This window comes from Alligator mississippiensis, chromosome 6, assembly GCF_030867095.1.
Source record: "Alligator mississippiensis isolate rAllMis1 chromosome 6, rAllMis1, whole genome shotgun sequence".
Lineage (NCBI taxonomy): Eukaryota > Metazoa > Chordata > Crocodylia > Alligatoridae > Alligator > Alligator mississippiensis.
In genome coordinates, this window is record NC_081829.1 from 100,845,809 (window position 1) to 100,859,924 (window position 14,116).

General features: G+C 61.0%; 1 protein-coding gene across 4 annotated transcripts in view; it reads right to left on the minus strand.

The window, feature by feature from the left end:
- HPSE2 (heparanase 2 (inactive)) overlaps window positions 1–14,116 on the minus strand; it is a 133,083-nt gene that overhangs the window by 22,777 nt on the left and 96,190 nt on the right. For all 4 annotated transcript variants that reach the window (XM_059730288.1, XM_059730287.1, XM_059730285.1 and 1 more), the window contains 2 exons: window positions 7,504–7,677; window positions 7,057–7,228 (listed from right to left, as the gene is read on the minus strand). In XM_059730288.1, the coding sequence (XP_059586271.1) occupies window positions 7,057–7,228; window positions 7,504–7,677 (346 nt within the window). The remainder of the gene's footprint in view (window positions 1–7,056; window positions 7,229–7,503; window positions 7,678–14,116) is intronic.

Consider the following 14,116-nt stretch of genomic DNA (forward strand, 5'->3'; position numbering starts at 1 on the left):
TCCTCCGTGTGAGCCAGCCGGCAGCGGGCAAGGAGGCATGCAATCCATCACCGGATTTCACTGGCATTTGGTGCGGAGACTCAGGACTACGTGGCTCGTGGGCAGGCCCTGAAGGGCGCGCGTGCTAGTGGCACGGACACTTCTGCCTGTGCTCCCCGCAGCTCTGCTCTTCCGAATCGTCCACCCAGCCCGTCTCGCTGCCCTCGGCTCCCACCCATCTCCCTCCCTTTGCTCCCCGGGTGCCTATGCAACAGCCCTCCCAGGTCCTGCCCCGGAGCAGCGACGCAGGGGAAGTCCTGCTCTGCCCCCAAAGCCGCGGGCTGGAGCGTGACCCGTTGCGCTGCAGGGCTGGCTCCTGCGCGGTGCGAGGGACCACAGCTCGCTCCGTGCAGATGGCAGCGCCCAACGCCACCGAGTCCCCGTGCAGCACGTGCGCAAGGCGAGCAGCAGAGGCTCGTAAGGGGACCAGGAGGGCAGACTCTCACGGCGCTGCCGCGTAGTAAACGCCATCGTCCTGCCATTTCAAAGCCCAGCTGCAAAGCATGGCTGTGCTATAGCTTCTTCATGATGAACAAGAAACACGTTCCCCTCCCCTTTTCTGTGGTCCCTGCAACCGGTGCCCAGGGGTTTCCAAACCTCCCCCCACACGCAGGGACGAGTCCAGCCGGGACAGCCAAAGGGCGCTAACGTTCAAGCAAGGCCTGACAAGGGAGCCCAGGGCAGCCTTTGCTCTGGGCATCGTGTGACCCAGGCCTCCTTGGCTTTGCAGGTGTTTTCCAGGCGATGGAGCTCAGCACATGGCTCAGACCTTGCCTGAGGGGTCTGCCGTCAGCTAGGATTTAGCTCCCATCAGCAAGGAAGCTCCTCCATAGGCATCACTTGTACCCGCTGCCTGAATGAAACAAGCTCTCGCAGCAAAGGGACATGCCTCTGCCACCATAACTGTACCAGTTGGACACTGCTATACTCACGCTCTCAAACCTTTTAAATACCAACCTGTCCTCAGCGCTACACAGATAAACCGACACCACTACAAACACGCAGAAGGGAGCAGGAGCAGCCCCGAGCACCATCCTTTCGTGTGCTGCTGCGGAGCGCAAGCACGACGAGCCTGCTATTTGCTCCCCGGGTCTGACAGAGGCTGTATGCAGCTGCAGAGAGCCCAACCAATCCCCGGATGTCACTCCTGTCACAAAAATGCTGCTGCAGGATGATGGAGATCAGTTATCAGCCACTCGCGTCCAGCGCGGGGAGGGCAGAGCTGACAGCTAAATCCATACCGCGATACACAAGCTGATACGGGCACGTCCGGATAGCTGCATGCTCCAAACCGCACCAGTTTGAGAGCTGCGGAGCTGCTGAGAAAGCAGACAGACCGCATCATTTATCCTGGGGGAGCGGGACGTTTATTTTGCGTCTTTGAAAGTTTAATTGAGCAGGCCATCCACACAACGGCTCCCCGGATCAGGGCATTCAGGTGCACCCCTGAAAGGCAAGGGGTAACTCGGAGTGCAGCGGCTTCTGTCTCCAAGTCGCAAACCTGCTACACCAAAGCCGGGATCTCGGAGGAAACAGCTGTAAACAGTGATAAGGGGACTCGATGCCTGGCAAAGCGAGTGATAAGAGGGGCTGAGATATGAAGAGCAACTCTCCAAAGCCGAAGTTGGAGAGATGAAGGATGGGGGTGGCTTGTGAGCCAAGGGACGGCTGGACATGCACATGCCTGTTGTCCGCTTCCCTCTTTTCAGACGTGCTTTCCTTTAGGATGCTTCACTCCAGACAGATGATACTGGATGATACCGAGAGCTCCTGGGGGGAGCAGAACTGCAGGGTCACAGCCCACATTAGACCCGCTGGGATAGTCGCAGCGAGTGCCAGAGGACGGCAGCTCACAGCTCAGTGGGGAACTCATGCGCTTGCAGAGCCAGAAAGACGGCTCCAGGCTGGAGATCTGTGGCACTGGTGAGGTCCACGGTGCAGATAGCCTGGGGCAGAGAGAGGCCGGTGGGCCACAGCTCACCTGTGCGTGATCTCCAGGTGAGCAATTGCACGCCTGCAGCGGCTCAGAGACGATGCGTTCGTTAGCCCTGGCCCAGGCTGGGTTCGTGCAGTGCACGTCTGAGGCCAGATTCCCAAGGAAGGATTTCCTCCCAGGGCAAGGGGCCGCCGGGGGGGTGTGGGCACATGCTGGGCTGGTGCCGCGGAGGCACGCGGGTGTGTTCCTGTGTCCCCCCAGGGGCTGAGTGCATTGCACATACAGCCACTCAATTCGTGCACGGCGGCGAAGGCTCAGAGAGGTTGATCACAGAAAATGTGTGCGGGAAGAGACCTCGGGAGGTCACATCTATCCAACCCCCGCTCAGAGCAGGACCAGCCCCGACTACATCATCCCAGCCCAGGCTTTGTCTACCTGGGCCTTACACACCTCCGAGGATGGAGACTGCACCACCGCTCTGGGGAGCCTGGTCCAGTGCTTCACCCCCCAGTGAGAAAGTTTTCCCTCATATCCAACCTCAGCTTCCCTTTTTTAAGGTCTCTTAAGGCTGTGCTGGAGCTGGGCTGCTCGGCAGGACTGGCCAGAAACCACGGTAGGAACTCATCCCGGGCGGCTGCGCTCCCTCGGTCGCTACAAGAGGCGAGTCTTGCAGCAGCTGCAGTTGCGCCCTCCGCGCCCTAGTCACGTGCCGCCTGGTTTTATCAGTCGAGATGTCTATTTTTAATCCTCTCCTTGCCAAGTCCGGGCGCCCGCAGCTCGCCGCGCTTCCTCCCAGTGAGTTCGAACTGTTATTCTGCAGTGGTTCAGCTACTGGCGGTCAGGGTTGGAATCGGCACTATTGCTGGCTTTCATCAGGTCAGCAATGCCCGCTCCTCCTAAGGGCCTTGTCGGTGCCCGCGCGCACCTGTAACTCAGCGCAGCCAGGCCTCAGGACGTCCAAGCCCACGAGGGGTCACAGCAAGGCTGCGTGGCTTCCAGCCTGGGAGAGTCGGGCTTTTCCAGGCTTCTCTCTGCAACCCCAGCGCCCGAAACGGAGGCTTTTGCAAGCTGGAAGCCGACTCCCACGTCCACACACGACTCCTGGAGCTGGGGCTGGGGTCGAGACCACCGGCAGCACACGTGTGGCTGTAAGCACACAACTAGTCTTAGACAGAACAAGCTTGGTTTCGTGAAAGGCCCTGGTTTCCTTAAGGCAGGGCAGAGATGCACCTTTACAGACCAACTACGAACGATTACATTTGGAGAGAAAGAGAGCGCAAGGTTTTGCGAACCCAAGTTCACTCCATGGGCTGCAATGAGAGGAGGTGCAGGAAGCAGAGTGCAAGGAGACAGCAATGGGCTGGGGCACTGCCAGGAGAGACAAGCAAAGGTGCAGTGCACCCATAAGAGCAAAAAGGGCCACAAAAGCAAGTCCAGGTAACGAGATACGAACCCACAGTCCTCGTTTAAAACATACTTAACGCAGCCCAGTTGGGGGATGATTTCTTCTAAATGGGTCTTTAGCTAGGGATTGTTTCTTCACCTGTCAGCAGCTACTTAATAGAGCCATGTGCTTTGAGACCACAGAAGAGCCATTCGATTTCCCCTCCTGACCCCTGCCAAACACAGACCAAAGCACTTCCCGCTGACCCTTGCGCCGAGCCCCTCGACTTGCGTCTGGCGAACGCGTCTTCCAGACACTCCTACCGACCTGAGGGAGCGGCTGCTTCCCCGGGGCGACCCTGCCGCTGATAGCCAGCACGCATGAAACTCCTGCCCCATCTCTCTGCTCAGACCCGAGGCCACTCTCCGGCCCTTTGTGCTCTCCCTAAGCTGGCTGCTGCCGGCGACGGTAACACACCCCTCGTGCAAAGCCCCCCCCTGTTTCAGGGCACTTGGACACGTTACGAGTGACTCTGGTAACGCTGGATCGTCTCACCAGGATGCATCCCCAGCTCCCTTGCTAGCACCAGTTGCAAGTGCCCGAATAGCTCCTTTGCAGAGTCTTTGCTATCACAGCCCCTGGAGCCTGAGCTCCTGCTGCGCCTGCTCCCCGATGCCAACTTCTAGTGCACGTGCTCTGTCCATGGCCACGCGGGCACCTGGGGACTCCCCCGCAGCGATATCGCCTTTCCTGCCATTCTCTGGAGCCGAGTCAGTGGGGGCTGCAAGCCGCTGCTTTCCTGGCCTGCGCCAGGCTGACGCCGGGACCCCCAGCTGCCGGCCAGTGCACCCGCGGCCATAGCCTGTCCCTTCTCCCCCGCCTGGGCCCTGGGGTGGGAGCCTGGCCCTCCCCGGGGGCACCAGGGTTTCAGCAAAGCACACAAAGCCTTTCACACCTTCCTGAGCACCTTCCTGGCAGGGCTGGAATCTGGGGTCATTAAAGCAGCAGTAAATGGCTCACACATGTGCTGAGTTCCCTGTAGCAATTACACGCCCAGAGCACAGGGCTGTAAAACCTCGAGGTTTAACAAAGGAGCTCCGATTTCCCCAGTAGCTGAACAGACCCCGCAGCCCTGCAAGCCCTGCGGCCTTCCCAGGTGCCTGTCCTCATGGTCACTGCTGGCCGGGCCCGCCCCATGGGGACGGTCCCTCTGCCGGGCTCCTGGCCCCTGACCCCACACCCTTGGCTCAGGTGTGCTCCAGCTGCTCACCTTGCAATGACGCACACAGCTCCCCGAGCCAAGCAGCAAGATCGGGAGCCAGGGGTGGGTGGTGGAGTGGGGAATTGCCACCATTAATGACCCCAGGTGGCTCCAGAGCACCTGATCCTAGAGCCAGGTCAAGGTCGCCGCCTCCTGGAGTGCTGGCCAGCGGGCCCCGGCATGGCTGAAGCAGAGGCGATGCCCGTGTTCACCCGTGGTCACGGAGGCCAGCCGGCTGTGATGGATCCGGCGGGTCTCTGTCCTCGCGGGCTTCCCTCGTGTTCCTGCTCTTCTTGCCTTGACTGTGGACTGCAGCCATGTGCAACTCCATCGCCAGCTCCTGCTCCCCAGCTAGAATCGCTGCAAATTCCCAAGCAAACAGCTCCGCGCAGTCCTGGGATTCCCGTCCCCCCGCGCAGTAGGTAGCTACCATGGTCTGCTCTCCAACCGCTCAGCTGCATGAATGGGCTAATTAACACCTCATCAAACCCGCCTGCAGAAATTCCCCCTTGCACCTGAGCGCTCACACGTCTGCATCCAGGCAGCCTCCCCGCAGCCCGTCCCCGCCAGGCTTCCCCACTCGGAGGGGGAGCTGGGGACGAACTTGCCAGGGTAACACTGAGGCCTCGCGGGGCCTTTGCAGGTCTTGTCGCCTCTGCCTCCACTTCCTCGCCTGCAGCACGAGGCGGCTGCGGCGGCGAGGAGCCGTCCGGCAGCGCAGGGCGTGCGGTGCAAGCGGTGGCCTGGCTGCACGGCTGCCCCGTCTCCAGCGGCACGCAGCCCCCGGGCGCTGCCACCAGGCGCTTTCCAGGTTATGGGCACAAGCTGCTGCCCCCAGGGTCACTGCTCTACCGTGTCCTGGGCAGAGGAAGGCACGAGCCCGTCGGCTTCCTGCCCCACCGGTCACCAAGCAGCTCTCCCTCACCCAGCTGGACAGCCCCCTGTCCACTGCTGACCCCCTCCTTGCGGCTCCCAGCCGGCCAGCATCCCAGTCGGAGGGGGTGAGGGGGAAAGCACCCCCACGCCGGTGCCTCTGTCCTGGGCCTGGCTCCGAGGCAGCGCAGCTCCTCCTGCAACATAGAGCAGCCTCAAGACGACTTTTCATTGCACCTGGCTGCCTCGGCCCCCTCCCGTCTCAGAGGGACCCCCCCCGGGGCCGGCTCAGGCGGCTTTACGGCCCCTTGGAGCTGCTGCGGCAGGGCTGAGAACCTGGCCCGCGCTCTCCGCCGGGCCCGCCGGGGGCCGCGTTAGTGTGCTGCTTACTGTCTCTGCCAGATCATTCGCACAGGTGTTAGCAAGCACGAGCCCCAGCGCCGCTCCCAGCGGAGCCCGCTCCCGCCCCGGTTAGCGCTCCGCAGGGACCCCGCGCTGCTGCACAGCAATCCTGCGCGGGCCGGCTCCGCGCCTCTGGCCCACACCCCACATCGCCTGTTCCTATCTGCCACGGCCACGGCCACGGCTCCCTGCACAGGCTATTGCAGCTCTCTCCTCTCTGACTGCTCCTGACTCCGGGTTCGGGGGCAAGAAGGGATTTTCCCTGTGGTCAGACTGGTCCAGACTGGGGGAGTTTACCTTCCTCTGCAGCGGGGGCACGGCTCTGCCTGGGCTCTCTGCAGCATCTGCCCTGCTTGCCCTGGGGCAGGTCCAGGTGTGACGTCCTGTGTTGTGTCAGAGCCCAGCGGTGCCATTAGCAGGGATCGAACAGCTGTGTGACAGATGAGCCCACAGCTGGGGATGTGGGGGCATGGCCCGAGCCCTGACCCCTGCTTCAGAAGTGGGGATTTCCCTCAATTGAGCGAGACCGTTAAGTGCAACGATTGTGATAGCGACCGTGCAGAAGACCATCCTCGGCTCTGTCCACGCAGCCTGTGCTACGGAGGCAGCCGGGAAGCTCTTGAACAGCAAAGCCCTAAAGTCCATCACAGCGCCACAGACGCTGCCCGCACCCCTATGCCCCCACGCCGACCGAACCGCCCGAGGGAGCCCGGTCCCCCACCAAGAAACAGGAAGCGGCTTCTCGGAGCCACGTGCCTCTGCCTTCCCCTTGGCAGTGAGACGCACGCGCTCCCCCTCACCTGTCCTCGCCACTGCCACGGTCGTCTCGCTGGAACGGGGTCTGGGACGGGGCGCCGGTGCCAGGCCCCATGCAAACCCACCGGGAGACGGGCCCCTGTCTGGAGCGCTCGCTGTCCCAGGGGAAGGTGCAGGCAGCAGCATGAACACAAAGCCCCCGGGGCACAGCTGGGCACATCTGCAACCAGCAGTGAGGGGCTGCCGGGGCCCTTTGGAGCGGTAGCCGTTGTGGGCACCGCGGGCCAGGCTCTTCCAGCCAGAGACTCCCTGGTTCCCCACAGGGGTCTGTTTGGCCTCCATCAGCCTCGGCCAGGAGAGACTCCCCATCCCCGGATGTCGCCAGGCCCACGCGGCACCGCTTACCCTTCCAGGAGAGCGATGACGTTCTTCCTGGGCCTCCCGATGTTGGGTCCGTAGAGGCTGGCTCTGGAGTAGGTGCGGATCAGCTGCAGCAGGCTCCTCAGCTGGACGTAGTCCTTCCCCAGCTGGCTCCCGTTCACCGAACGCCCCATCAGAGTCCGGTAGTTGTTGGGCTCTGGGAAAACACACGCGTGCATGATGCTTGCCACTCAGATCCTCTCATAGAGGGCTTTCCCCATCACAGACTCCCTGTGTCCCCTGCCCCTGGGTCTTGTGCTTGGCCCTTTTCCCTGGCAGCTGGTCGGCATGCCCTGGGTGCCCGGTGTGCGGTGCCAGCAGACGGGGCATTTGATTGGGATGCCACCACGTGTGTTCAGAGCCCCTCTCTGGCTCGAGGGGGCTCTCCCACCGGGGAGGTCCATCCCGGCGGACCGGGCTCGGGGCACTCACCGTTGCCCAGCTCCCAGGAGATGTTGTACTTCTTGCCGGCGCTGTACTTGAGCAGGCTGAGCGCGTTGGAGCTGTTCCAGGAGTTGTTGGGGTTGCGGCGCAGGGCGTTCAGTGCAAAGATCAGGTGAAGGCCAGAGCAGTCCGCAAAGTTATAGAGTTTGTCTAGAGACCTGGCTGGGAAGAAACAAAACCCAGGTTGTAACTCGGAGGACAGGTGTCCCTGTCCCTCTGCGGGGAGCCGGCCACCCCCCTACTCCTGCCCTCAGGCTCTGCCCTCCACAGGGGCAATACATGCTGTCCTGAGGCACCTGCAACCCATGTGCCCTTGGTGCCAGGAAGGCGACCGGCATCCCGGGCTGCATGGGTAGGAGCGGTGCCAGCGGATGCAGGGACGTGATTCTTCCCCTCTATTCAGCACTGGGGAGGCCACGTCTGGAGTCCTGTGTCCAGCTGTGGCCCCCGCTACAGAAAGGATGTGGACACATTGGAGACAGTCCAGCGGAGGGCAATGAAAATGGTTGTGGGCTGGGGGACAGGACTGGTTAGGAGAGGCCGAGGGACTTGGGCTGATTTAGTCTGGAGAAGGGAAGACAGAGGGGGATTGAATAGCAGCCTTCACCTCCCTGCAGGGGAGCTGCGAAGAGGATGGAGCTGGGCTGGTCTCAGACGACAGGACAAGGAGCAATGGGCTCACGTTGCAGCAAGGGAAGTTGAGGGTGGATATTAGGAAAAACTCTCACCAGGAGGGCAGTAAAGCACTGGGACAGGCTCCCCAGAGGTGGGGGATTCTCCATTCTTGGAGGTGTTTGAGACCTGGCTAGACAAGGCTGTGGCTGGGATGAGGTAGCTGGGGCTGGTCCTGCTTGGAGCAGGGGGCTGGACCAGATGTGACCCCCTGAGGTCCCTTTCAACCCCAATTTTCTATGACTCTATGGAAATGGCATTACCTCCAAGGCTGTGCTAGACTCCTCACCACGGGCTGGAGCTGGACGTCTCTCCCAGCGCACTGGAGAAAGGGGCGGCGCAGCCTGCCCGTGCCCTCTCCTCCATGATGCAGCCCCCACGCCTGCCACAGCTCTTTGCCAGACAAGGGGAGCAGAGGGCAGGCCTCTGGGGCTCTGCGCACGTCTGGATGGCGAGGGCCGTGCCAGGATGTCCTTCGCGGTGCTCACCACTCCAGCCTGCCCCCGGCACCAACGGCTCCCCCAGCCCGGGACGGCGCAGAGCCCATTGCCAGGGGCAGACCTGAGCCGGAGCCTGCTCCTTGCCCTGCTGCAGCCCCTGCCGCCTCCCTGCCCACAGCGCCCTGCGCTTCCACCCTCCAGGACCTGGGCTGGCTTCTTCCCTGGGCCCTGGCAGGGCTGGCATGGCACAGCCGTCTCTGTCCTCCCCGCCAGCACCGCATAGGAACGTCTCTTTGGGGCTCCCAGGCACTGGGGACCAGGGCCCAGCACTGGGGCAATGCTCTCCTGCCCCGGGGAGCTGCAGCCGATGCAGGGGGAGAGCGGTGCAGTGCGGAGCCTGGTCCCGCACACCGGGGCTGGCGGAGTCTGGCTCTCCAAGCTGGACCGCGGCAGAGGGATGCGCGCATGCCCTGCACTGGGGCTCGCTGCATCCAGCTGGGGCGCGGGGCCCAGGGCTGCAGGGCATCGCCCTGGCCTAAGTGGAAGCAGGCGCAGCTTCCCTGCAGCAGCGTCTGGAGCTGGTCAGAGCACAAAGGTGGGGTCTGGCATGGGGCCTTTCCCCGCGGGCCCCTGGAGCCCTCCCACAGCCCAGCAGAGCCTGGAAGACCCCTGCCTACCTGCCTGTGCTGCGCCCCCGGCCCGGCCCGGCCCGGCCCGGCCCTTCTCAGAGCATCCTGGGGCTGGCAGGGACTGGCGAGGGGCACAGCCCTGTGCAAACTGGCCCAGACAAATCCCGTGTCTGAGCTCCGAGCAGCACGACACAGTCACCCCTGACAGCCCCTGGCATCGCCCCTGCCCCTGGGATACAGGGGGGCCACGGCCGCCAATGTCCCGCTGCTGTCGGGGGGCTCAGATACGCTGCAAAGATCCCGGTTCTCAATCTTGCGGGTGCACCTGGTCTTCCCTGTCCCCTCACAAAGCAAAGTGATCCAGCTCTGATCATCTCGCCTCTGGACGAGTGCACCGTCCACCCCTGGGCCTGGGCAACTGCGTCTCCTCTGCTGCACCAGACAACCGCCCCGCTGCCAGCTCTGCTCACCCTCCTGGCCTCCCCTGCCCACTTGCCAACAAGGGGCTCCCCTGCTGCCCCTCACGGGGGGGCCACAGCCACAAAGCCACTGCCGCCTTTACACCCCCTCTGCCCGATGCCGACGAAACGTGCCCGCGGCCGCGCGCGCTGCCCTTCACGCCAGCCCTTCGCTGGGCTTGTGTCAGCCTCCACCTCTCGCCTCTGCCTCGTGCTTTGATGGCAGGTTTTGGGGCCACGAGCTGGTTTGAGCCTATGTTCATGCCACGCTTAGCTTGGCAGGTCCGAGTCCGTGGCTGGGACCTGGTGACAACTCCCGCAACGTGGGCTATAAATCACAACAAGAAACGCAAAGCGCTACAACTCTTGGTTCAGAAATGATACCTGTTATTAGACCAACTAAGACATTTCAAAAAATGAGCTTTTCCTGCAAGCTTTCAGGCAGAAAAAGAGATATATTTTTGCGGTTTCTTAGTTGGTCTAATAAACCAAGGGTGCTAGAGTTTTGCATTTCTTTTGTCTCTGACCAACGCGGCTACCAAATACACTCCCGAATAAACGATACCAAGACATTTGTCATGGCCAAGGCTGCCACGAGGGACGCTCAGCCTCCAAGGCCAACCTGCTCCAGAGAAGAGCTCTGCGGGGTTTGATGGCCCTGGTTTTCTATAATGGATACTTAGTGGAGCACATTAACCTCTGGGTCAGGTCCTTTGAATGGCTCTTCTGGTAAGATAAAAGAGATCTGACTGCAGAATTTGCTGCCCAGGATGGAAAGTTATGAGAGGTTCCAGTTTAATTAAAGTAGAATGATTTTTCCTGTGCCAAAACTGCAGCTTTGCATCTTGTATAACACAGGCGTCGAACGCACGGGCCAGACTGCAGCCCCGTCGCTGATCGATGGCGTTTTGCTGATGCCTTCTCCTCCAAGAACATCTTCCCAGTACCGAGGGGCAACACCGCCAGCGCCGTACGGGCACGCTCCCTGTGCTCAGAGCCAGGCAACGTTGAGCCGGTGACCAGCCCCATCACCGGTACAAGAGAGAGCCCCACCTGCAACGGTCAGAGCAGTGGTCCCTGTGTCTCGATCCGTGATTCTCCACCAGGGGCCCCGGCACCCTGGGGTGCTGTGAGATCCTTCTAGGGGTGCCACAGCATGCCATGCAATATTAGCACTGTCATGGTGCAAACCTGCCCAGGAGGCACAAGACAAACCCAGAGATTTCAAACGGGAAGCAAAGCCATTCTGCCTGTTGTGCTCTGTGGAGTCGCTCTGGTATTTTTGCACACAAGAGCTGGCATTTTCCAAGGGGGGCTGGAGCCCACCAAGGGGTAACCCGAGTTTAAAAAGGTCGAGAACCAGAGGTCTAGATAGACATCCTGTTGTCAGCAGTGTCTGTGCCAGATGGCTCAGAGGCAGATGGAAAATGTCCGCAACCGAGCATTTGCCAAGAACCTGCCCATAGACGTTTCTTCCAAGCCCCAGATAGACGGAGTCTGGTTTCTGCTGCGAAGCACGCGGGTCTGCATGCCTCATACATGCTTATCCTGGCCGGAGAAAGGTCTTGGTGAGGTTTCCTGGTCGTATGACGCAGAACTGCTAGAACGAGGGACCAAAGACTCTTTGGAGGGGACTGGGGAGAGTTAATTCAAGACACGCCAGGCCGAGACACTTGCTCGTCTTACCTCGTCTAGTGACAGCAGGAAAGTGGGGGACACGTTCATGCCTGACACCTTGGGAAAACCTGCGGGCAGGTGCCCTGCGCTCGGTGGAAGCACTCGCGTGTATACGTCCTTCGAGAGGTGCAAGATCAAGCCCTTGATGACAAAAACGAGGCGTGCTCCCAGCCGAGGCGTGCATCAGGCTGCAACGGGATCGCCGCGGGGTCGGGGAGAGCGTGGCGATTTGAGGAATTCGCCCGCGCACGACTCAGGAGGCTGGGCCGATTTTATGAAACTGCCACATCGTGAACGGCCTCGGTGGCTCTTACGCCTCCCTTGTCACTGCAGGACCAGGCGCGGGAGAAGGGCGGCGGCGGAGGAGAGGGAGGGAGGGACTCCACGGTCCAGGGAGAAGCCACGTGCTGGAGGAAGGGTCCCGACACCCGAGAGCCCCTGACGAACCAAGGGACAATCGGGAACTCGGGGGAGATGAACGCCGGGAAGGTGCAAAGGCCACCGCTGTTTGCCTGCACCTCTCTGCACCTCGTGCTAGCTAAAGTGAAGAGTTGTTTTGCTGGAAAGCTTTGCAAGGCCCGCGTGTCCCCGGAGCAGCCACGTGTAACCCTGCGTAGCCACGAGGCTGGGACTGCGGGACAGGATGTTAAAGCCCCCTGGCGCGTCCCGGAGGACCCCGAGAGACGGGGGCAGGTGGATCATCCGGCTCTGCTTCCTCGAAAGCTGTTTGCTGCCCAGGGAAGAGCGTGCGCAGGAGCCTGCCGCGCGGGCCCAACCTACGGGGACGCCGGCAGCCTGGCGAGGGTTGAGAAGGGGACATGGACTAGGGCTCCAGGAAGGGGTTTCTGGCTTGTCTGTGCCTGACGAGCGCTGTTTGTGTCCAAAAGCTTGCAAGGAACCATTTTTCCAACTTTTTAGTAGGTCTAATAAAGGATATCACATCTACCCAAAGAACTCGCCTGCCTGCGTCCTCACACCAACACGGCTGCAACCAACAGCCCACGAGCCTTGTTTCCAGGCGTTTCTTCACTGCAGCGCTGCCGCTGCCACAGGGAGATCCTCCGTCCCCTTGGACCGGGGCACCGGCTCTCCCGGCCAGCCCCGCGTCCAGCAGAGCCTGGCAGATGCCCCATCAATGATTTTCCAGCAGTCGTGACCTTGCTTCAAAGCCGTGCATGCTCAGGGCTGCAGCTGGGCTTCGTCTGAAATGCAAGCGAGCGGGGGAGAGGGAGGCTGGGTTCTGCTTTCGTTCAGATAACTCGAACCAGCAATTTGTAGGAAAAATGACCCGAGCACGTCCACTGCGGAGACAAAGGAGCTGCGAGAGCTGGGACACGGTTGGGAGAGCAGCACCTCGCCCCCCCGCCAGGGAAGCGGACACCGGTTTTCTCAGCGAACATTTTGGGTGGTTTAACGAAGCCAAAACAGCGTCTAAGCCAACCGCACCGCCCGCGCGGGGACCAGGCTTTTCTGCGGAGAGGGAAGAAGGTTCCCGAGCCCTTTCTCAGACTCTTCTGAACCGTACGAGACTTTTGTGAGGCTCGTAATTGAGTTAGATTAATTTAATGTATTTATTCCACGGACCGGGCACATTATCCGATTTTGTGAGCGCTTAGGAGATCAGACACAGCCACGGTTATTTAATACTTGTTTACTTTAGTCCTCCGGGCAAGAGCTCTGCTGAGAACGATACTCTTGGACCGCTTCCCAGCCGCGTAAGGAAGATACCTCCGCACCAGCACGAGGACCACAGCCGCTCTCGCTTGCGTTCCCCGCGCCGAAAACTGAGCCACTCGGACGACTCTCCGGAGGCCTCCTCCTTCAGCGCCTTACACCGGGACTTTGCTCGTGGTCAGCGTGCTCGGCAGGGGACAAGAAGCTGCTTTTCATCTACAGACAAACGCAGCTTTAGTGCCGGGGATTTTGGCTGGATTTTCAGGTGCTCCAGAGATTTCTAGGCTCTGCAGGCTGGAAATCCCAGAGATCAAATGCCGCAGATGCACCTGCATGGCTCCCAGTCTTTTCCGGGCATTGCCCCAGCTCTCCCGTGTCCGAGCTCAACAGCAGATGGAGAAGTGACTGCGTTCACGACCCGAACCATGCTGGGCTGTCTGACAGCCCAGCAGCACCCACAAAAGGAAGGGATGCTTTTTGCTCCATGACAACTTCCTCGTGTTCAGGGGTAGCTTTAAGAGAGGGTCTCAGTTTTATTAACACTTTTACCCCCTGTGAAATCAGTCACTCACACTTTCCGTGTCTGGAGTTTCCTTCCCCTCCACCTTCCAGGCTGCTCCGAGGGGCAGCGGTTCTCCGCCAGGGACCGTGGCACCCCGGGTGCCTCGAGCCTGCCCTGGTCTAGCCGGATGGCTGCCTGACGCACAAAACCACTACGAGCCAAGTCACGGCGCCCGCCGTTTCAGCGAAGCAGAATGGCAAGTATGAAAGTAGTATGGCTACAGCTACCTGCACGCAGATCAATCGCGAGCTGATCAGGAGCTGCAGGCGCGAGTACGACCAAGTGGAAAGCACTGCAGAAACACAGACAGAAAACGGGTCTCTCTGTACATGTGGAAAGACAAAGTACGAAGGTGAGACACCAGCCGGACCGGCTGCCAAGACGACAACGGGGCACGCACGAGTCCCAGAGCATCCTCAGAGCCCGAGCAGCTCTCAGGGCTGCTCCAACACCAAGGCCGCGTAAGCAAGACTTTTTCTGGGCTTCTCC